This window comes from Numenius arquata, chromosome 7 (genome assembly GCF_964106895.1).
Source record: "Numenius arquata chromosome 7, bNumArq3.hap1.1, whole genome shotgun sequence".
Lineage (NCBI taxonomy): Eukaryota > Metazoa > Chordata > Aves > Charadriiformes > Scolopacidae > Numenius > Numenius arquata.
This window is the reverse complement of record NC_133582.1, coordinates 26,091,338-26,114,625: the sequence shown is the minus strand read 5'-3', so window position 1 is coordinate 26,114,625 and position 23,288 is coordinate 26,091,338. Positions and strand designations below refer to the sequence as shown.

At 42.2% G+C, this 23,288-nt stretch overlaps 1 protein-coding gene across 1 annotated transcript in view; it reads right to left on the bottom strand.

Moving 5' to 3' along the window:
* PLCB1 (phospholipase C beta 1) overlaps window positions 1-18,678 on the bottom strand; it is a 408,751-nt gene extending 390,073 nt beyond the window's left edge. Inside the window, exons 1-2 of the mRNA XM_074150525.1 lie at window positions 18,580-18,678; window positions 4,630-4,707 (exon numbers count right to left, since the gene is read on the bottom strand). Of these exons, the coding sequence (XP_074006626.1) occupies window positions 4,630-4,707; window positions 18,580-18,678 (177 nt within the window). The remainder of the gene's footprint in view (window positions 1-4,629; window positions 4,708-18,579) is intronic.
* Between the last annotated feature and the right edge of the window lie 4,610 nt (window positions 18,679-23,288).

The following is a 23,288-nucleotide window of genomic DNA, read 5'->3' as shown; positions in this document are numbered from 1 at the left end:
TCATGACAGAGACTGCTAGCTTCTCTCTTTTCACAGTGCTGTGGATGACACTGGGTCTGCAACCTCTGTGTTTTCGGCATGCTGCCATGTCAGTGTGGTAACCTAGCTTTAAAAATAAAGAGGAATAAATCAGTACGTGCTTTTGAGATGAAGACAACAGCATATCATACCATCCTTAGATTTTTAAAAACCTAAGTGGCTCCACCATAAAAGCAATTAGTTGCTTTCCTCCTTTTCAACAGTGTCAGAACTGCACTGTCAGTAGCTAAGTGTCTTCTCCTAACATCCATCTGATTGTGTAACATAACTTACAGTTAAAGGACGTAAGAATAATAATGCACAAACTGTCTGGCAATACATATTTCTTCTCATTCTCTGCCTATGCATCCATTGATATATTTATTCATAAACAGAAATCACAGTCTTTCTCTAGCTTTGCTTTTCTAGCTAGGCTAAACACACCAAATGCTTCCAGCCTCTTCTCATCTCCTGAGAAATGCTTTTTATTATCAGTCCCTTTTATTCTAGTACACTTTCTCTTCACCTGGTCGAGTTTTGATTTATCTTTCTTCAATGCTCATGACCAGAATAAGAAAAAAAGAAAGAAATGGCATTCCTTTTTCTAAAACACAGTAGTGAGGAGTTGAGATATGTTTTAGTCAGGTCATAAAAATACGACAATGCAATGAATATTGTCTGGTTTTGCTATAGTTAAGAAACATTACAGAAACAGTAAGATATGTAACAGAAGCTAGCTTGTCACATAATTAATTTTTCTTTTTTAAAACCCATGTTGAGAATCATTCAAGTAATAATATGAAATCAGCCAGCACTCTGCATACAAATGAAGCAAATATTCCAGAACCTTCAGCAACAAAAGAATTTCATACTGAAAAATACAATTAAAATCAGAAAGCTGTCCTGCCATCTGTTTAAAACAAAGTTTTAAATTTCCTTGTTGTTATCAGAAAACAGCAAAATGCTATGTATGACTTTATTTTGGAGGATTATCTTTACTGATGACAGCAAAATATATTTAATATGCAAATACACAGTAAGCGTGTCAAACTGCAGCATACCACATTAAATGAACTTGCTTAACAGACCTTCATTGCAGCTATGACCATACTAAGATGGGCAGTGAAGGTGAACCTAGCACATAAAAATCAAAGAGAAACGGCGTGTGGTCAGAAAAACCTGTATGCATTTTCATCCTAGGCTACAGTTTAATCTGCTGATAAAGTAATTCAAACAGAAAAGTCTGATCAACCACTTTTTAACATGGTTCTTGATAACGGCCAAAACCAATTGTGCTGGACCTGGGTACCTGGCAGGACACAGCGAGCCAGCCCAAACATAATTAAACGGTCAAATCACACAGAGGCATGAAGAGCAAGGTACATGGATACTTATTTTGCACTGAAGGAGTCTTGAGCGATTAGCCTTGCCTGTAAGTGATCGGATGGCCACTCTACGGCAAAGCAGGCTTCCAGGGGCTCTTTGCCTCTTCAGCTTGCCTTCTTTCCAAGTTCAGTTCCTGCTCTTAGAAGTAAATGCCAAGAAGATATCTCCACTAAGCCTGGCTGCCACTGATATATCTCAAGAATGGCCATTCTTACAGTCTTTCAAGCGTGGTGTAACCTAAATGGCATGGATCTGAAACTATAGACCTAAGATGATTTATCAGGAACATACAGCTCCTGCAGGCATGAAATTTGCTACTAACCAACTTATCAGAAAGCTAAAGAGTACAAGTGAAGGGTCCAGACTGCTCACATATATAAAACTTCTTGGTAAGAATGACTTTATTGCCAGCCTATTTGACCCATCATATGTTCAACTCCAGCATTATCCAGACTCACCGATTAGGCTGCAAACCCTGAGAGGATTGCTGGTTCGTGGAGAACTACAAGATGGGGTCAGTGACACTGCTGGAGGGCTGCACTGAACACGCGTCTTTACCAGGAACTAGGAGCTGACTGCACAAAGAGCAGTCTAAAGGACTGTCCAGATACACTGCTAGACACCAGACACTACATATTGTTTTCCTTTCTCCGCAACAGAAAAGAAACAGAAAAGGAAGGGAACAAGAAAATGCGAGAAGCAGCTCAATCATCCAACAAGTTAGAGAAAGGTGCAGAGCTACAACAACCAGTTCTCTAAGCTAAATAAAAAATCAACACAAAGGAGTGGTTTTTTTGGTTTGTTTTGGTTGTTTTTCCCAGCACTGATTCATGTAATTTTTATATAACTTTACTGATAAGGCAACAGCAACCAAAGGAGCCAGATTCCTAATTTAAAAGCCATACCAGCCATTAAAAGCCATTATCCAGGCAGTGATTTACTGTTTTGCACAGTGTCTGGCAAACAGGGTAGTCAAATGGTTAGAAAGATGGCTGCGACTCGTGCCTTGTCTCCATACCCATTTGAAGTCAGCCCCCAAGAAAATGTGTCTGACCAAGGATGCTGGCATGCCGGCTTCTCTCAGTTCATCACTTTGTTTAGCAAGGCCTAGCCTTCCATTCTCAGAAAATAACAGGCCCTGGTTATGACAAAAGCATTTGCTTAAAAAAATAATAGCTAGGGGAAAAAAAAGAGAAAGCAATCACATAGAGGGTGTATTGTCCTGATATTATTTCTTCTCTCATAGTTCCACTGTCATCATGGGATCACTTTACACAAAGAGAAGGAAATGAAGAGAATTTCATATATAACCTCCTTTTTAATGTATCTGTAATTTCAGAATAAACATAAACCCAACCATTCTCTGCAAAAGCAGAAAGTGGCATTTCCTTCCTGGTCTTTGCACTATCAGCACCCCAACAGAAATATATTTACTTTCTTTAAATAGACACTGCTAGGATGGTGTTTAGAAACAAGTTTCACCTAGTTGTCATGAATTATTAACCACAAAAAAAACCCTCTTGTTGCCCTTTATAGAGGCTTGATTTGCAAGTTTAAAAATCAAACTGACACTTATGTCTATTGTACAAATACCCAACCTTTAAAAAATGCTTTGAGCATTATAAATACATTTTTTTTCATGAATATGAGAACAACAATTCTATAAATAACTATTCTTCAGAACTGCCTCAAGACATTGTTTTTACAGACAACAGTAGGAAACTGAAGGAGGTCTAAGTGCCAAACATATTAAAAAGTGAAATAAACTCTCCAATCAACTCTGAGTTTCCACTTATTATTACAAAGTTCACCATTATTTTTCAGCTTATACAATTAGTTTATGCAAGAGAAGGAACAAAACAGAAGACTGCACTGTGTTCTGGCATAGTTACTGGGTTGGTATAAATCAGTCATAGCCTTCAACTTCCGAGGGAATTCACTTTGCTTCTTTAGGCAGTAATTTAACAATTCTGCACTGTCAACAGATGAACCTGCTATTAACCACCACCACCTTGTATAAGCACAAGTAAAGTAAGACAAGATTTTCATTATAACCCCATGATAAGATTTCCAAATACAGTGACTCAAAACTGTGCTGTATCTCCTCTAAAAAGCAAACATAGGAAGATAAATATGATCTGATGTTAATACCAAATTGCCTACACAGTCTGCACCTGTAATGGTTGCTACTTTCTCAAGCAATTTTGCACTGGTATCTAAACATAAAATCAACAGGACCTCCTGAAAAACAGCTTTTGAACTGGTAAACTAGGTTTCTGTTGCCAGAATACAAGCACATACTTAGTCATTTTGGCATATTCTCCAACACAAGGCCAAAGCTCAAGCACTACCAAGTTCTAACATCATTTTCAACAGGGAACCAGTACAAGCACTTACTTCATAAGTACTTGAAAAATTATCGGCAAAAAAAGGAGGAACACATTCAGCTCCTAGTTTTGATACAGTATTTTGCTATAAGAACTGCAACAATAGTTTGCTACTATATGCTGAAATGCTATATGAAACAAGCTGCACCCAACTGCTCAGGGTACTGACACTCTTTCATCCCAGTGCAGCTCCACAGTCTCCAGCATCTGGAAACATGACAGTGCTGATTTCAAGGGGTGACACAGATGTGAAAGTGGAGTAACGCAGCAATGAATCAAGCCATTAGCTTTCCCAACAGCTCCCTAGCCATAATAGTGATCTAAGCATATTGAAATGTTTTTTTTTAAGAAAGTAAGTGTCCAGCAAGGATTCGTAAGAGCTTAGTGACGTGGCACACCAGGCATGGCCAGGGAGCACGTGGCAGTTCACGAGGAAGAATTCAAAGGGAGCTCTGGGAATTCTGGGTCTGCTGTGCATCACAGCCAAAATCCTCAGTCTACGGAAGGCAAGACAGAGTAACCACAATGTTCAACTATGAACCACAACAGCATCCCAAATGGATCCTTGCCTGTAAACCAGAACAATTATAAGCCTTATTGGCATCAGATCATTAACATGGCTAGAAATTACCTAGTCTTCCATTCATCTCTCCAAGTTTTGTGCACAAAGGATGAGGCACAGGCCTGTTGTACTTGCTCCCCAGAAAAGCAAAGGAATATACGTTGATGTAATGCTTGTTTGCTGTGCCAGGACTGGCATGCAAAGCCTCCCGACTCCTGCCCATCAAACCACAGTAAACAGAAAGAAGCATTCTGGAGCAGGAACCCTTTCTCTTACCTTATTTTGATCTGTCCAGTAAAAGAAAAATCCCTGCGGATCTGTTCTGAGAATAATTGGAGTCACAACAGTGGAGTCCTGGAAGAAAAAAAGGACAAATAAAAAATCCATGCCAGCACACAGAACACATAATTATACACTAGCTTCTTTGCCACCCATATTAATGAATTGCAACATCTAGAAATTACCCCGAGGGTATCACTAGCAAGATGTCACTAAAAGAATTTAGTATCACCTGCCTAATCTCCATTTTTCTGACATAACGTTATTTCCATTACTGAGAAGACAGCACTAAATAACTCCACACTTGTCAACACACGGAGTTACTCCAGAAAAGCTGGAAGCAGATGAAGTTAAACAGACATAACACACTAACTGTCAAACTAGAGCCCACATCGTAAAGTACTATAGTTATCAAAAGTCCACTGGCCACCTTGATCCAAATTAACTTTCAGATATAGACAAGAGCTAAATACCTATAAGCTTTACTTTAATATACAAAGACTGAATTAGCCTACAAAATCTGAAATAATATCCACTACATTACGACTTCTGTCAATTACTTTCTATTAGTATTTTTCTTTTTTTCCTACAATTCAAGTATGAAGATGTTAGTAATGGGAGTATATACATTCCACCCCACCTCCAAATCAGTTGAAAATCTGTCCACTCTAGTAACATCCATAGCTTGGGTCATTTAAGACCAAGCACATTTGTAAGTACTATAAGTAAGGCAGCCTGTTTTCCTCCATATTCATGTACTCTGACAGCAAGTACCTGACTCGGAAGATACAAGCTCTAACTGAAGCCTTTCCTGCAGGTGGGCGTTCATTACACCTCTCACCCATGGGGATTCTCTGGTGCTTAACAATAATTGACATCAGTGCAGCCTGGTCCTAATAGAATTCCTCCTCTCTTTCCTCCACTATTTTTCATGACACCTGTAAAAATGCTGTTGTTTTGAGATCTCTACCTGTTTGCCAAATCCATTTTAAAAGTTATGGAGGGAGCAGAGAAAGGAGGAGGGAAACAGGCAGACAGAAAAATCGCCTAAGCCTTAGCTCCACCAGAACCCAGGCTAAACACACAATTCCTCCTCAAAAAAGACGTATATCTCTGTTAAAGTATTACGGGTATTTTACAGCTTTAGCATTCACCTATTTCCAAAGCAGCAGTATGTGAGGTCACTTTATGTTCCTTTAAGGAAAAAAAAAAGGGCTTTAATAGGTTCAAATTTAAATCAAACATTTAACTGTGTTTTTTCTAAGTGCAAATAAAGTTGATGGAAGTGACATTATCATAAATAAACAAACACTAACTTCTGCAAGTGCCATTTCCAAAGCAAAAACATAATACTTGCCTATATTATGCCATCACTACAGTTTTTTGTAATAAAGTACCGAACTCCCAGCAATGGGCATTTGTGAAACTGGGAAGTTGAATTATTCCCAGTTTACAGCTGGAAAAATGAGACCCAAAGAAGCTAAGTGACAGGCCCAGCACCAGTCAGAAGCCTGTGAGGGAGCTAGTAGAAGAATAAAATAGTCAAGCATGAAGCATGTTTTTATCTCAGCCCAAGAGAAATATAAATAGAAGAGCAAGTTCTACACTAAGAAGAAATACAAGATCAAACCCTTAATTGAGTATAAAAGTCCTCTTTGTAACTTGAAGATCCGGGCTGTGGATTAACTATGCCACAGGGACACTGACACTCAGATGGGTGCCAAGTGAGCTTTTGGAGGCTGAGAACAAGTACAGCTGTATCAATGAAGCTGTACCGGTGCTATGGGAATGTCCCAGCTGGGGCAAAGGGCCAATGACCCTTCTTTTCCTCATTACAAGAAAACAGCATTGAATGTGCTGTCCTTAAGAGAATGGACATACGGAGTTTGTACCATCTATTTTCTTCCTGTTTCTCCATAGTTCCTAGTTATCTTGTATACCTGAGAATTGGGTACTGTTTGAGTGTAACGGGAAAATATTTTTTAAAAAACTGAAAAGTCCTAAAGAGATGTTGATTAGTTATCTAGTCTATATCCACAAGCTTCTACAAAAGTGTTCTCAAATCGCTGCCTTTCAAAAAGAGAAAGAACTCTGTGCTCTGGAGATATAACTCTCATTTTTTAGCTTATTTCATTATGTCCCATGCAGCCTGTCTGTAAATATGCGAAATGAGGAAAGAAAAAGACTAAGTGTCCTTCTGCCTTCCGACGAGATATATACAGCTTCGGGCAGGAAGAGAAGGAAGTGATGGGAAACGGACAGGCATGAAGTAATTATGTCTAGGATTAATCAATTTTACTGGGTAATCACTTCAAATCAGTTGCTTCAACCAAAAAGCTGTTTGGATTTGTCTGTGCTGATGACATACAGCTGTCAAAGTAATACTTTTGTAGCTGTGAGCTGTAAAACGTTGACTATAATCAGACTCAAAAGAGTGGAAGATGGGGGGGGAAGAGCCTTTGATACCTATTAGGTGACATAAAGGAAATCTCATCTTGATAAGGATAATGCTGAGTCTTAATTTAATGTCCTCTGTGCTCCAGGAAGTTGTTTGCTTGTTGTTTTGTTGGGTTTCCTTTTAAATCAGAGAAAGGCAGTTGTGCATTATGCCTCTTTTACTACATCAACTACACTACTCTGACATTAAGCATAGCACAGTTAATGCGCTGATGAACATGAGAACCCCACACTGTCATGCTGTATACAAGCACAGGATCTGAGAATAACTTTGTATGTGTGACTGTGTACATGTGTTTTAGGAACTATTCCATACAGTTAACAGTAGCAATACAAGTCACGTGCACAATGTTTTATATATTCTATGAGTTCTATAAGTCCCTGCCACCAGAAGCCACACTCCTTAGTTCTGGGTGTAGGGCAATGGAAATAAACTTCTCTAGTCAGCTCTGCAAGTCCTGCTCCCCACTCCACAACAACACGGTCCTTTGTCACGTGGAACAGGTCTGTTGCTTTTACACTGCTCTGCAATCAAAGCTTGCAAAGGCAGGCAACAATTTAAGAGATACAAGAAAAATCCTTTATACAGCATACATTTAAGAAGAGCAGTGGTTCAAGGCTCTGAAATAGAAACTTGTTTCGAATGACAATTGTCTGGTACATTTATTTACAAAAACTATTGTACTATATGGGAATAACTGGTTTATTACCCAACCTGTAGTCATTCAGGAAACTATCCTGAAGCCCATTAATTCAATTTCCTCACCTAAAGAGCTGACCTTTATCATGACTCTCCTGAACAGATTTTCCAAACATCCGCAACTCTGAAGAAGGAGGTAGCGGACAGGACACAATAGATAAAGGGAGAAAAAACACAACCAAAACTTGAAGGACAAACAAATAGGGAGCAGACATTAATTTCTTCCCTAACCCACTCACATCCAGAATGGGAGAATAAAATAAGGCGCGGGACGGGGGTGGGCGGGTGGGTAGGTCAGTGTTGCCCATCTCTAAAGCTTACGGTTTTGGAAATCAACACGTATTTAGGTGTCTAGTAGGGGCACAGCTCTTAGGATCCTCTGGATGTCAAAGTGAGCAGCCCTTTGGGTATAAGCCCCAGATTCTTGGGATACTTCCAAGTATACAAGCAAAGAAGCAGAAGGAGGTGACCAAGGCAAAAATCAGATGTGATCAGAAAGGGGAGAGGAAAAAAAGAAAGGCAGAGTGTTCCAGTCAATGATGCAAATAGTTGCTGTATAAATGCCACCCATGGGTGCTTGTGCCAAGCAGTGGCTTGGTTTCTGACTGATTACTTTTGCAAATTCCTTGAATAGAAAGACTTGGAGTGGCACTTACCTGGCAGTCCCAGCGTGCTGCATATCACATCAGTCTAAACTTAATTGAATAATTTTTTAAAGGGCTTTTAATTTCACCTTTAAAAGCCCCTCACCTTTTTATTTGTTGACTTTGGGCCAATTCTCTACTTTACTCCAATTTCACAGCCTCAAATGAGTAATGCGGTTGTTCTATACTTATTCCATTAAGTTGCCTCCTAATTGGCTGTATAACCTCAGACCCTGCATAAGCAATGGTTTTTATTTTCTACTTTTAAACAAAAAGTTTTCAAATTTATGCCCACAAAGTGCCACAGAGAACTCTGGGATCCTTACCAACCAGGCACAGCAGAACATGGGCATAAAAGATCAATGGACAAATCCATATTTAAGAGCTTGCCACATAACCGTTTCAAGATCTGGTTTTAAGTGTGGGTCCCCTAGACTACATCTAAGATCAGCAAGCCAGAAGTGCTACCTCCATTTTAATATTACTGACCAATAAAGACTATCACACAAAGCCAAACCTTGGTTTAGTTCCTCTCCAACTACACGCCCATGTTTCCTAATCCTCAAAGCACCCCTAAAACAAGGCTGTGCATCCAGCCACAAGAGACCTACTACTCGACTGTCACTGCTAAGACCTGAAGAGACACAAGGCGAGAAAGAACATCTACATAAGGGTGGCACTGCTCTGGCGCGTACATCCTGGGCTTTGGCCCTTGCTCCCAAAACTCTCTGTACTTTATTCATTATGTGTTAAGGCAAGGGTGTAACACTAATGCTGCTGTGTTTTGTGCCAAGCACAGTTCAGTGCTTGAAATGATCAGAGAATGTCACAGGCTGGGACTAGAGTGCCTGCAATGCAAGTATCGGGTCAATCCCACCATAGATGAAGAGTTCCCAAAGGATCTTAAAAATACGTACTGGGGAATGAAAATCAACATGCACCTTGTCAACTAGCAAGACCATGAGTCAGATGAGCATGTGTTTTAATAAATCATATATAGATAATGATGATGTTTCTTAGAAACAGTTGCAGTCAAAATTCACATCAACAGATTTTAAGAAAAAAAGCAGACCAGCCTCTGTCTTCAGCTCTTACAACAGACGGGGCTCACCACACTACCTTATTAAGCAAGACCATTGTTTCCTGGTTTTGCCTTAGATTTTTAGAGACACTAAACATCTCCAAATATAACCTGAAAACTTTTACACACATCGTTATTTCATTTGCTTGAACCTTATCCTGGAAAATTTCTGCCAAACTGCTTCCAAACACAACGCTAAGAAATAGATTGTTTCTGGCAGAGGCAAAATATTCTGCAACTTTCTTTCACTTTGGCAAAAGGACTTGAACTCTGGTTGAGGAAGGGTGCAAGGGTGCAGCAAAGGTGTAGGGGGGGGAAGAGTCCCTGCAAGAGTTTTCTTGCCACCCCACAAGTCAGGGGGATTATAGGCTTGGAGTGGAGAGGGAGTGAAGGAAAAAGGATAGCAAACCCACAGTTTACACATGGTCAGCAGATACATTAGCTGTTAAATTCCATCATACACTGGGTGTACCCAGACTCGAACTAAGCAGGACTACCCCAAGCAATTAGCACTATTAATTTCTTTAGGCTGACAGCTGAACTATGAGTTACAGGGAGAGAGTAACTGTCCCCTGGTTTCACAATGAACCCCTGAAATAATCTGGAAGGATAAAGATGCCCTCTTTTACTGAGGGCAGAAGAACCAGATCTGCCATGTAAAGGAACGGATTGCAAGAAAGAAATGTTGGGGAAGGTGAAATGAGTGTTGGAGTTTGGAAGCAGAACAAAAAAAAAAAAAAAAAAAAATCAAAACTGGAATTGAGTTTACAGGACCCATAAAATGAAATCCCACTTGTTCAACAGAAACATGCAGGAAAATATTCTTCAGAGTGGTTAAACCCTGGAAAAACTTTGGTGATGGCACCATGGGACAGAAGTCATCATTCTGCTAATTAAAGACTAACTTCCTGTAAATTTAAAACAGCTACCTTGAGTGGGATTTGTTTCTCAGAAGCAGACTATCCTGTTTTATTTCTCAAGACATTCATAGTCTTGGGCTAATTATAGCCTTACCACATATAGTCTTGATTTTTCTGCATGACTCCTTATTTGTTGTAGACCTTGCAAAATATGAAGTCAAGAAAGAAGAAATAAAGGGAGAACTTCATAGCAAAACTAGCCAAATGCCAACCAGAAAGATTTTATCTCTGCCAGAGAGTTCTTCTGTGATGCTGAGCAAATCATTTAAACCAGTAGGTTCACAGAATCACAGAATCACCTAGGTTGGAAGGGACCTTTTAAGATCATCTAGTCCAACCGATTAAACAAACAAAAAAAAAAACAAACAAAAAAAACAAAAAAAACAAAACCCACCAACCACCAAACCCAACAAAAAAACGAAACAAAAAAACACACACAAAACACCACCCAACACTAATCCATATCCCTGAGCACCATGTCAACTCCTCTCTTGAATACCTCCAGGGATGGTGCCTCAATCACTTTCCTGGGCAGCCCATTCCAATGTCTGACAACCCTTTCAGTAAAGAAATATTTCCTAATATCTAACCTGAACCTCCCCTGGCGTAACTTGAAGCCATTGCCCCTTGTCCTATCATCTGTAACTTGGGAGAAGAGACCGACCCTCGCCTCTCTACAGCCTCCTTTCAGGTACTTGTAGAGAGCGATAAGGTCTCCCCTCAGTCTCCTCTTCCCCAGACTGAACAACCCCAGCTCCCTCAGCCTCTCCTCGTAAGACTTATTCTCCAGACCCCTCACCAGCTTCGTTGCCCTTCTCTGGACCTGCTCCAGCACCTCAATGTCCTTCTTGTGGTAGGGGGCCCAAAACTGGACACAGTACTCGAGGTGGGGTCTCACCAGTGCCGAGTACAGGGGGACAATCACTTCTCGGGTCCTACTCACCACGCTATTCCTGATACAGGCCAGGATGCTGTTGGCCTTTTTGGCCACCTGGGCACACTGCTGGCTCATGTTCAGCCGACAGTCGACCAACACCCCCAGGTCCTTTTCTGCCAGGCAGCTCTCCAGCCACTCTGCCCCAAGCCTGTAGCGCTGCCTGGGGTTGTTGTGACCCAAGTGCAGGACCCGGCACTTGGCCTTGTTGAACCTCATCCCGTTGGTCTCAGCCCATCCATCCAGCCTGCCCAGATCCCTCTGCAAAGCCTCTCTACCCTCCAGCAGATCAACACTGCCACCCAACTTAGTGTCATCTGCAAATTTGCTGAGGGTGCATTCAATCCCCTCGTCCAGATCATTGATAAAGATGTTGAAGAGAACCGGCCCCAGTACCGAGCCCTGTGGGACACCACTCGTGACTGGTCGCCAACTAGACTTCACCCCATTCACCACAACTCTCTGGGCCCGGCCCTCCAGCCAGTTTTTAACCCAGCGGAGAGTATACCCATCTAAGCCATGGGCAGCCAGTTTCTCCAGGAGGATACTGTGGGAGACTGTATCAAAGGCCTTGCTAAAGTCCAGGTAAACAACATCCACAGCCTTTCCTTCATCCAGCAAGTGAGTCACTTTGTCATAGAAGGAGATCAAGTTTGTCAAGCAGGACCTGCCCCTCATGAACCCGTGCTGGCTGGGCCTGATCACCTGGGCATCCTTCATGCGTTGCATAATGGCACTCAGGATGATCTGTTCCATCACCTTCCCAGGCACCGAGGTCAGACTGACAGGCCTGTAGTTCCCCGGATCATCCTTCCGACCCTTCTTGTGGATGGGCGTCACATTTGCTAGACGCCAGTCAGCTGGGACCTCCCCAGTTTGCCACGACTGTTGGTAGATGATGGAGAGTGGCTCTGCAAGCACTTCTGACAGCTCCCTCAGAACCCTCGGGTGAATCCTATCTGGGCCCATAGACTTGTTTATGTCGAGGTTTTGGAGCAAGTCCCTCACCATCTCCCTTAGAATTATGGGGGCTTCATCCCGTTCCCCGCCCCTGTCTGCTGGTTCAGGGGTCTGGGCACTGACCACTTCATGGTCATAAATGCTGTATTCTGATTTTGAGGGAATACTGGAATTTTATTTCCACATTTCATTTTCTAATTTTCAAAGATGCTGAGCCCAAATTCATCTGAATTCACTGGGGAGGCATTCTGAACACCTGACTGTACAGTGCTACACAGTCTGAAAATTAGGTCCAAGCTATCTAATCACAGATTAAAAATTAGTAGTTTTTAATGTTGGTCTCTTGTTTTGGACCTACAACAGTACAATTGGGAACACATTTTGTCATCTAATGGGTCTTGTGAAAATAAATTAAAAACTGCTTATGAAGCATTTATTTTATAATAGATGAAAGACTCCATAATGATTAGTTAACTCTATTTCACTACAGACTTTGTTAAGAAAAAGGTCTTGAGCATTCAAACATTAAAGATCAGAAAGCGTGCAGTGCACAGCTTAAATTCACTGTTAGCTTCCCCTTCACAAAGAATTCCTCATTTACTTAAGAGCTGTTTTCTGGTTTTCAGTTTCCCTATCACCTACCAACACTCCAAAGGGCTCAGATGCTACAATAACACAGATGTTATCTGCGACTTGAATGTGTAAAGTCTTCACCAGATCTTCGGAGGCAGGCATCTAACCATTCTGCAGGGGATCCCAATCTTCCTCCCCACCCCCCTGCAAGCTAAAGTTAGCAAGAGCTTTCCAATGGAGCCAACCAAATTTAGGCTTTCCCCTTTACTAAATGTTAACTGTTGAGAAATTTAAAACTCAATGTGACTATGCTCCTATGTTGCAAAAGGCCAAACCCACAACTTCTACTCATTTAGATAAAATATTTTTATATAGCACAGAGCTGATATCTGTTTACTACATAAAGATTAGCAACAGAGAAAGAAAAAACAACAATAACTTTAGAATGTTGGACTAACTTCTTCCCTCCAGACTGAAAACATTCAGAAAAAATAAACTCTCTTCAGTTTATTGTTTTAGTTTTATACACACAGAACAATGGTTGTTCATTCTTCATGGCCTCAGTAATGTACTGTACTGACAGACTTGTGCAGGGTTTAAAAAAAAAAAAAAGGCAGGAAAAAAAAAAAAACCACCAACGTACTTGAGCAACATCTTAAAATCACTTCTGAAAATTTCCAGGTTTTTTCTTTGTTTGATCTCAGCTTATCCATAATAATGATACTCTGATGTTATATGTACTTGTAAGGTTAAAGGGGATGTATCTCATACTCTTGATAATCTTCCTTAAAAAATTCTAAACAAATAAAGAAGCCTGAAAATTTTACACAGCACTCACCATCTGAGCTCAAAAATGTTTTCTAAAGACAAAGAAGTGCTCGAAGAGAAAGGCATTAAAATAGAACTTAAGAGACCTAGGTTCATTTTTGCTGCTCATTGCAATACCTGGTGAAGTGCTGTAGCCACTAAACAATGCTACTTATCAGGAGGTTTGTTTCAGTAACTTGATGTTTAGGAAAAAAATATATGGTTATAAGATTGGGATTATGTCCCTTCATTTAGGTAGAGTTACATTACCTAACTGATATAGTTAGCTTGCAAGTAAAAGTAAATAGTGTAAGCCACAGAGAGACCAGTCAAATTCTTTATGCAAAGTACATACTATCACTAGGGAAGATAAGAAAGCCTTTAAGCAAGAACTGAAAACAAATCTATTTTTGAATATACACCATCATATTAACTGTCTTCACTGTGCCAATTACTGCTCTTAGAAAACATCAGTTCAACTGTGCTCTAGCTGCCAAGCTATTTGTTAACTCAGTTATGTCTATCTTGTTCCCACTACAGGCCAGAGAAAATGAAGCAAAAAAAGACAGCCAAGGCAGGTTTCAGCCCCTTCAGACATCAGATCAGTCCTGAGAGAAGTTGCTCTTTATACTCAGGTTTCATTAACCTGCGCAGCTAGCAACACATTCTGCTACATTAAGTTTAACCCCCTACAAAAAAGCTTCACCTGTGGACTTAATTGCATCCTTTTTATTTATTTATTAAACTGTTTTAAAACTCTCACCATGAAGAGCTATTATAACCTTGGTTTCAGTACAGCAGAGTGGATCAAGTCAGTTCTTTAAGCGTTCCCTCTCTCTCACAGCTATTGCTTCTCTCTAGGAATAAGAGACTGTATCTGTTCAAAGATCAGACCAGTACTTAGGAGACTTCGAGTCTTTTCCCAGTAGTAAGGGAAAAGTGGTTATAAAGGCCCAAGTGAAGGCAGCATAAAGAAATAGGACTTGAAGGAGCGAGTGCTCAGCTAACTGGCATCTTAAATCAGACACACACGTGCCTACATCCACAAAAAAAACCCCACCAAACCAACCAATCACTTTTATCTTTCACCTATTCAAACATCAGCTATTTCTGTTCAGTGCCTTGTGAATCCAATTTACACATCAAGAACAAGAGTTAATTCTAAAATTTGGTTTACGACCTGTAATATCGTTATAGAATAAAACAGAAACAGTCTGAGGAAAAGCAAAGTAACAGGACAACGATCATCTGTTTGACTTTAGTGCTTTATATCCCGATCCAAAATGGAGTTTTTGAATAGACTCTATCAGGCACTGGGTGGTGTAAGTGATATTACATCCTATCCTGATGCACAAGCGTGACTTGTCTTGCAAAGCCAGAACTTTTTAATTGATCCTAATGCTTTTGCAATTTAGAAAATGAAGATAGTCCACACAAGAAATGGAGTTTCAAGCCTCCTGAGCTGTTTGCTTTCCACCTGCCTGTATGTGATCTTGAGTGGTTGACGTAACCTCTTCCTCTCCTCTTTGTAAAGCTCAGACAAGACAAGGCATTTCTCTTTCAAACTGGATCATCATCACACTGGGGGGGGGGGGGTGAGCAGGGAGCGGGGTAAGCCGGGGGGGAGGGGGCAGCCACTGGGTAAGGTTTGTGTGTAACACGAAGCAGACTTCCACTGCTGTTCCTCAGAGAGGAGGTCCATATAGCAGCAGTACCACATCTGCTTATTACCAGCCTCAGTTACTAATTAGGCGCAGCACTAATGGGAAGTGATGGGAAGGATGGGAAGTCCATGGATGGATCAGACTGAAAGTCTGTATCACTACGGTTTTGTCAGACTGTTCTGCACACCACACTGCAGCATCCTTCCAAAAAGCTGGCAAATACATTCTTTAACAACTGCTACTATATACACCATGAAATTCCTTACACGCCTCTCATGCTCTGGTTTAAATCCTACCAGCATTCCCATTTTAAAAAGACACTACTTTTCAGTGGTTTTATAACTTAGCTGGAAAAATTTTGTCTGGGGCTGAAACTTGGTACAAGTCATAGGAATTTACTGAAAACACTCTTTTGCTTTATGAAATGCAAAGCAAAGTCAATAGAGCCATCTTTAAACTGCAAAACAAAACAGCAGGGAGGTCTACTACAAGGGTATGCCTTGGACAGGAGTGAATGCTGCCCTAGTGCACAGGCGATGTGGAAGAACTGAACTCCCGTTCTCACTCAGACACAGTAAATAGAAAATGGTGAGTAATAAACATCAGTACGTGAGCCTCGTGTTTCTGAAAAGCCCTGTTAGCACAGCACATCCAAAGTACTCATTATGGTCAATTCCATTTTACTGTTACACTTTGTAGTTTACTATTTCTCATTACAGCCTATTGTTTCACTGGAGAGTTTGTACACGCCTATTTACACGAGAGACCACAGAGGTTCAGATTAATAATCATAATTTTTAAAAACCCTTCAAGCAGATTCATTTGATAGAAAGCAAAAGACTCTGAAGTGGATATTGGCTACTCAATGGCAAATACTTTTCAAAGTCACCAAACACACATTCAAGTCTCAAGACCTTCTTACAGCCAGAGTATCAAAGGACATTCATTTCTCTTGAAATCTTTGATTTTGTGGGTCTTCCACTGGTGAGAAGAAACACTACAGACAAGATGGGGGGGGCTGGGAGGCAGAAAATGCATACACGTATACACAACATGTGGCCAACAATGAGTTAATGCCACTATTCTTCATACATAGTGAGGGTCAATAGGCATCAACTTTCACAAGGCTGCTGTGAAAGCACTCACTAAACACAATAGGACTCCTCATCTCACACATTCCAGGTAATACCTGTGTATCGCTGAGCAATACCTTTAAGCTGAAATACACATCTTTTGCCAGAATTTAGTCATATTTTATTACCGTAGCCTTTAGATTTACAAATGAAAATCTTTTTTCCAATTAGTCTATAGCAGACAGGTTAGCCACCAAACATAGACTTTGCACAGAGAACACCTCTTCTCCTCCAAATTCTATGTATACAATATATTACTTGGGAAATCGCACTTAAACTAATAATTTAAATTGTTGGCTAACTGCTAGAACTTTCAGTCTGAAGACTTAAATCAGCATTAACTTGATACATGTGGAAATGTCTTGGTAGCTTACCAAAAAGAAAATAATAGCTGCAATGACAAGGTAGGAGTTATCCCACCTTTTCCTATGCTAAGGAAAATATGAAATAAAGGAAAACATATTCTCAGGCAAGTCATTCAAGCTTAGCTCCCCTCTATCTTCCGAACATGAATAACCTGTGTCAAGCCAATGTTTACTACTGCAGACAAGGTCAGGTCGCTGAGCTTATTAAAAATGTATTAGCTTATTATTATAAATAAAATTTCACACTACAAGTTTCAGGTTTTTTGTGTTCTTTCCCTCCTTCAGAGTGTTTATCACAGGTTTATAGAGATCAGGCTCACACATTTGGCTGCTGGACAGGCTGAAAGCAATGGCAAAATAGCAATACGTAACAAGACAAGGACAGTTGTTAGACACATGAACTGCTCCTTCTCCCTCTCTCTGTTGTCCCTCCGGTTGTCGCTGTGGATGTCTTTAGCACAGCCGAATTCACAGAAAAAATATTTGAGAGCTGCGTTACGGCTCTCAAAACAAGTTGTCCTCAACAATTCTCCTGACATTCAAACTATCTGTCTTCCTTGCCAACCACTCCTCTACCACAGCTCAAGTCTCACTATGCCCCTCCGTCTCCAGAAACCATTCACAGACAGACTTTTTGGGGCAACTGCTCCTCCATGTGAAACTGAGACACAAACATCTAAAGTCATATTGTAAGGAAAAAGCTAGTAGAGGACTTATCCTTTCTGTTTTCCTTCTGTAAAGCACAGCAGACTTACTTTCATGAGCTGAGGAGAGGAATGAAAACCTAAGCAGAAAGACTACCCTTTCTCTGAAACAGTCACAAGCGTAGCCTGCAAGTGAAGAAAGAAATTGCAGCTGCTGAACAGCTATGCTACCAACGGTGAAGTGAAAACCACACTCCTCTCCTATGTGAAGCAATACAAGTGTAAAGGATTGGGAAGCAGCAAGTGGTAGGGGGAAAGCAGATGCAATTTTGAGGAAAGTCTCATGCCCTAATGAGCGAAGAAAGAAGAATGCCTTCTGCAGAGGAAAGAAGATGAGCGGGGGTACCCAAACAGCGAGCCCTGAGAGAACACATCCAGGGCTTGACAACCCCACCAGAGACAGAGACAACGGAAAGGGCAGGAGCCAGAAGGAAGGCGAGAAGCCAGGAGGAGGAAACGGGAAATGGAAGGAGAGATAGGGAACAGGTTGAAACAACTATTTTACGGCTCCAGAAACGACAACGTGCAAAACAAAGCAAGGGCGACAGGAGAAGAAGGGACCCGCGAAAGGAGCCAGCTCAACACAGCTCGCACCGGCCAAGCAAAGTTGAACCAGGAGAACCTTTGGATAAAGTTTGCCCGGCAAACGGGCGGCAGTTTAACAACGCCTTTCCGCTCGGCCCTGCCCGGCCCCCACACGACGACCGCCCAGCCCGGCCGGGGACACCTATCGCCGGCCGCCACCGCCACCGGCCAGCTCCTCCGCCGCGGGACAGCCCCGCCGCCTCGCACCTGCCCTTCGCACGGCGCCCCGCGGGCCGGCCCGCCGCGGCTCCCCGCCACCCCGCAGGGCAGGGCCGGACCGGCGGCGGCCCTAGCGTGTGTGCCCGAGCCCTCCTGCCCGATCGATGCGCCCTGAGCGTTGCATAACCCCCGCCGTACCCCTGCCCCGTGTAGGGCAAGGGGAAGGGAAGCGGGGAGGAGGCGGTGGGGGGAGCTACTCACATCGTCCCATTTGACGAATTTGATGCCTTTCTTCAGGGTGTCGGAGACGCAGACGGGCTTGAGCTGGAGAGCGTGCACCCCTGGCTGTGCCCCGGCCATTTGCACCGCATTGACGCGCTCTCCCCCGGAGCGGAGAAGCCGCGGGAGGCGGCCGCCTTCAGGAGGGGACGCCGGGACGCCGGAAACAGCCCCGGGAGAGAGGCCGGCAGCCGCGCTCGGCGCGCCTGGAGCGGGCAGGGAAGCGGCTGCCCAGGCGGGGAGGGCGAAGAGGCTTCACTGCCGCCCGAGGAGTGACCTGGCGCGGCAGCGGCCGGGGCGAGCCATGCGGCGGCACATCCTCTATATACAGCTGGCTCGCCACGCACGCACGCCCGCTCCCTCACACACACGCAGGGGCACGGAACGAACGGCGCTGCCCGCTCCGGTTCCCCTCCCCGCCCGCCCCTCCTCCCTCCACCGCCAGGCTCGGCCCCCGAGGTTCCCCCGCGCCGAGGGCAGCGCGCCGCGCCGGCGGCACTGCGGCGCCACCTGGCGGCGGCGGCCGGTGCAGCAGCCGCCGCGGGGCCGGTCCTTGGACTCCTCTCCGGGGGAGGAGGCTCCCGGCCGAGGTCCCCACGCCGAGCGGAGCACGAACCTCGGCCGGGGGCCTCCCTCCCGGACTCTCTCCCCTTCCCCAGGAAAAGTTGTTTTAGTAAGAGGAAGAAGCACAAAAGGAAATGGCACTATGACTGTGCCTTTTAAACAACGGTTCTGGAAAGTGCTTATGATTCAGCCTTTGCTGAAATCCTGGGCTCAGTGAAATCAGTGGGAATTTTAGTTTCAACACAGATTAGCTGGATTATGTGTTATGACTATTGTTTAATTACCACTTGCTCCAGCTAAGAATACATTTCTTGGTACGTAGTACACATTGCAAACACTGAACTTCAGCGCATGGCTAAACTCAAGCTTTCTTCTCCACAAGGCATGGGATCAGTGACCTGGAAACCAGCTATACTGAGCAGGATCGCTACAACCAGAGAGAGTACGAGTGTCTGATTAGATGACTGGACCAAGTCTGGCAAAAGAAGAACCAGACACCTTTCTCCAAATGTGCAGTAAGCCTCACTAAATAGATAAAGTATTATGGATATCTTATATTTCTTCTTAACTCAGCCCCTTTTAGTTGCAAGAAATTAAAGACGTACTGTTAGAAATAAACTTGGCAGTGGGCTTATCAGGTAATTATTCAAAATTGTATGTATCAGATGTGATACATGCTGGTCTTATATTGCTGCAGGAACTGATTTCTGGATGTTTTCGGTTTTGTACATTCAAAAATCTCAGCCTGGATAGTAAAATGATTGCCTTGTGTAAATAATACAAAGCTACTTGAATGCAATATACCTGTAAAGCGTTAATTTTTATATAACACGTTTATGCACCAATATTTCATTTCCAGGGGAATAAACTGAATACACAGTATGTTTTAGATTCATACATTGAAATGTATGTAGCCAACTAGGAGAAAGGAGCAATAGCTGATTTAAATAACAGAAGGCGTTGATCAAAGTCACGTCAAACAAAGATATGACAAAAGCTATACTGAAAGATCACATCATGAGGTGATATGAGAAATGCATTACAAATAAACTTTACTCTTTTAAATTTGATTTCAGAGAAATAGATATGAAATATCTCAATGTCAGTTGCTATCCTGAGTTTACTGGTGTAAGTCTACATTTGAAAAGCAGCGGCGTCCTCAGCCTTAAAAATGCTTCAGTGGTATGGCACACCTACCATACTAAGAGTTAAACATAAGGGGCAGTGTTTGGAGGATTTGGGATTGATGAAAAACAGCTTCACCAGAATTATATCATCCTAATTGCATTTTAAATTGGGCCAAATTATTCTTTAATTATTAGTGGGAGCAGGATTATTAAGTTCTACAGAACAACTCTCCACAAAAGAAATATTGAAAATTTAACCCTATCTTTCTGTTAAAAGCTCAGTCATTCTGAGAAAAGCACCTTTCGAATAATGCAGTCAGTGGAACTCAAATCTTGCCAACGAGAGGCGAGTGCCGCAAGGTGTAGTGAAGCTGCCTTGTGTGTGACTGTCATGTTAAGAAATGAAACCTACTAAAGGCAGTAGTCCCCAGAGAGATCATTATTATTTTTTTTAGTCACTCATTTACTAAAAGAATTCACCTATTAATTTATAATACTTCCATAAACTCACACCCAGTGGCCACTGGAATATGTTTATATTTAATTTGATCCATTTACTACATGTCATACGTAAATAACGTCAGCAGTCAGATATATCCTTTATCTTTATGAGTGAGACTGATAACTTATGTGGCACAGCCACTCAATCAGGTGACTCTTCACAAGTGAATATAAAATTCTGGCACACAAAACACCACCATAGCAACAAAGACAGCCTGGCAACAGCAGCTGCTGCACGAAAAGAAATTGGAAAGGGAGGGGGAATCTTGTACAAAAGTCCATTTCCTGTCAAAATAATTTCATTTTTTTTCCCCTCCTATCAGCATCACAAATGTATTTAAAACACTGGGAGAATAAAGATTAATATACAATGTTTGAAATTACAACACAGATAGTGTCTTTATGTACATGAAATGACCCAGTCTCTGCTACACTCATTGGGACCATATTTTACTCCAGATAGATTCACCTTGGCACCTATGGATCTCCATTCCACAGGAAACAGCCTACATTCCTTTGTACATGAGGAAGAACAAACCCTTGATGGTTTGGACAGAAGATGCTGCCAAACAGAATTCCTCCACCCACTGGCACCTGAGACCTCCACCATGACTCTTTTCATGTCGTGGTAGGATTAATTCATTACTGTGGCAATTAGCAGAGCTCTGTGCACATGCTTTTCTCTGGGGCTGTCAGTATCTGCCCCAGTGATGTTCCAGGATGCCTGTCTCCAGCTCCACCACAGCACTCGCCAGCCATGAGACATCCTGGCCTGGCCTTAGCCCCGCCCCAGCCCCACAACCCTGCCATCCTGGGGCTGTGTCTGACCTTGCTTCCCCTCACTGGGCCTGATCCTGACCCCTACCCTCAGGCTGATACCCTGCCCATGGAGGTGCCTGATGCCCTGGGCTGGGGTCTGCCCCGCTCTTTCGCAGGTGGGATGGGCCCTGGCTGGCGAGGTCCTTCCCTGCTGCCTCACCAGCCCATGGGACTGCCCCCCCACCTCCCGCCATAGACCCCAGCATCCTCGTCCCCAGGGAGCCACTGGCCTTGTGGTGCCCTGACACTCCCTACCTAGCCTCTATGTTAAAAATAAAAAAAAAAAACAAAACACCACACACCCGAAAACCTATTACCAGAAGAACAGTATATTAATGCAATACTTGCAGTTAGAATCACAAGACAAAAAGCCAATAGGTGGGTTTCCTAGAAAGTGTTAATTCACCCTTTTTTTCTTTAACAAGACCTGTTCTTTCTTCCCCATTAAATTCACATCATAACACATTTTTGTAGATTGTTAAAAGCAGGCCATAAAATATAAAACATGTTTAAGAATGCTGAAGTTCACTGTGAAAGTCTTCAGTGTCCACCAGATACATTAAATCACAGCTGGTATAAACTGTCAAAGGTCCACTGACTTCAAAGCTGTGCATTTGTTTACACCAGTGCAATGTCTGCACCTTCCCCTTTTCTTTTTCTTTCTAGCTCTTAACTATTGTCCCAGCTGTATACGCAGATTAGAACCAACCAGAAAGCAGACTCTCTCACCTGCTTTTATTTACACCCAAGTTTAGCTGTGACTTGAACTAAAAGACAAAAACATCAAATGGGTTGCAAAGCAGAAATTGCCCCAAAAAATCCCCAACTCTTTTGGAAACCAAAAATTACAAGCTCTAAAGTCTGTAGCCAAATGAAGGGGACCTCTGTGCTTCATGCAAAGAGGAGACTGCCTAGTTTATGCTTTTCTTGCAGTGTCTTAAAATTACAGAAATCCTCTCATGGTATCTTTTGGAAGCATAATGAGAATGCGCATGCACTTTCTGTGGATTCTCCTCCATAACTCTCACAAAACTATTATGTGTATCACTATGAGCAATATTTTTCTTCCAAGAAAAAAGAAAAAAGCCCTCAGCTGTATTTCCCATTACTGCAATGGAGTCACATCTCATAGAATCTAATGAATTTAGGCCTAGGTTACAAGTTTGGTACAGTTTTAGAAAAATTAATGTATTAAAGCTGGAGGCAGGATGGTTTGTCTTCAAATAGGGTGTGCTATTATAAGTCCGAAAAAGTGCATTCTGTTTTCAGATCTGCCCCAATCTTCTTTCCTTAAACGCAAATTAATTAAACTTTCAGGTCCCTCTAGATGACTGTTGCCCATTTAGTTCCTAAAGGCAAGCAACCCAGCATATACATGCCCTGGATTTCTAGAGATCGCCATAGCACAAGGGCTTGGTTTAAGTAGCTTAAAAATTATGGGTCTATACACGAGTAGGTATACTTAACTTGCATTAAATATTTATATAAAGGGTTTTATAATTCTTTCAGATGGTAAAAAGTTAAGGAGAAATTTTGTATTGAGTTTGTTGCAATGGCAATTTGATATATTTCCAATTTTTTTTTAGATTTCCCAAATGCTGTTGTGTCTTTTGATACTCCTCACAAATTAAGTCAAAAAGATTTTGATGATATACCTTACCTTGAAGTAAAACAGCTCAT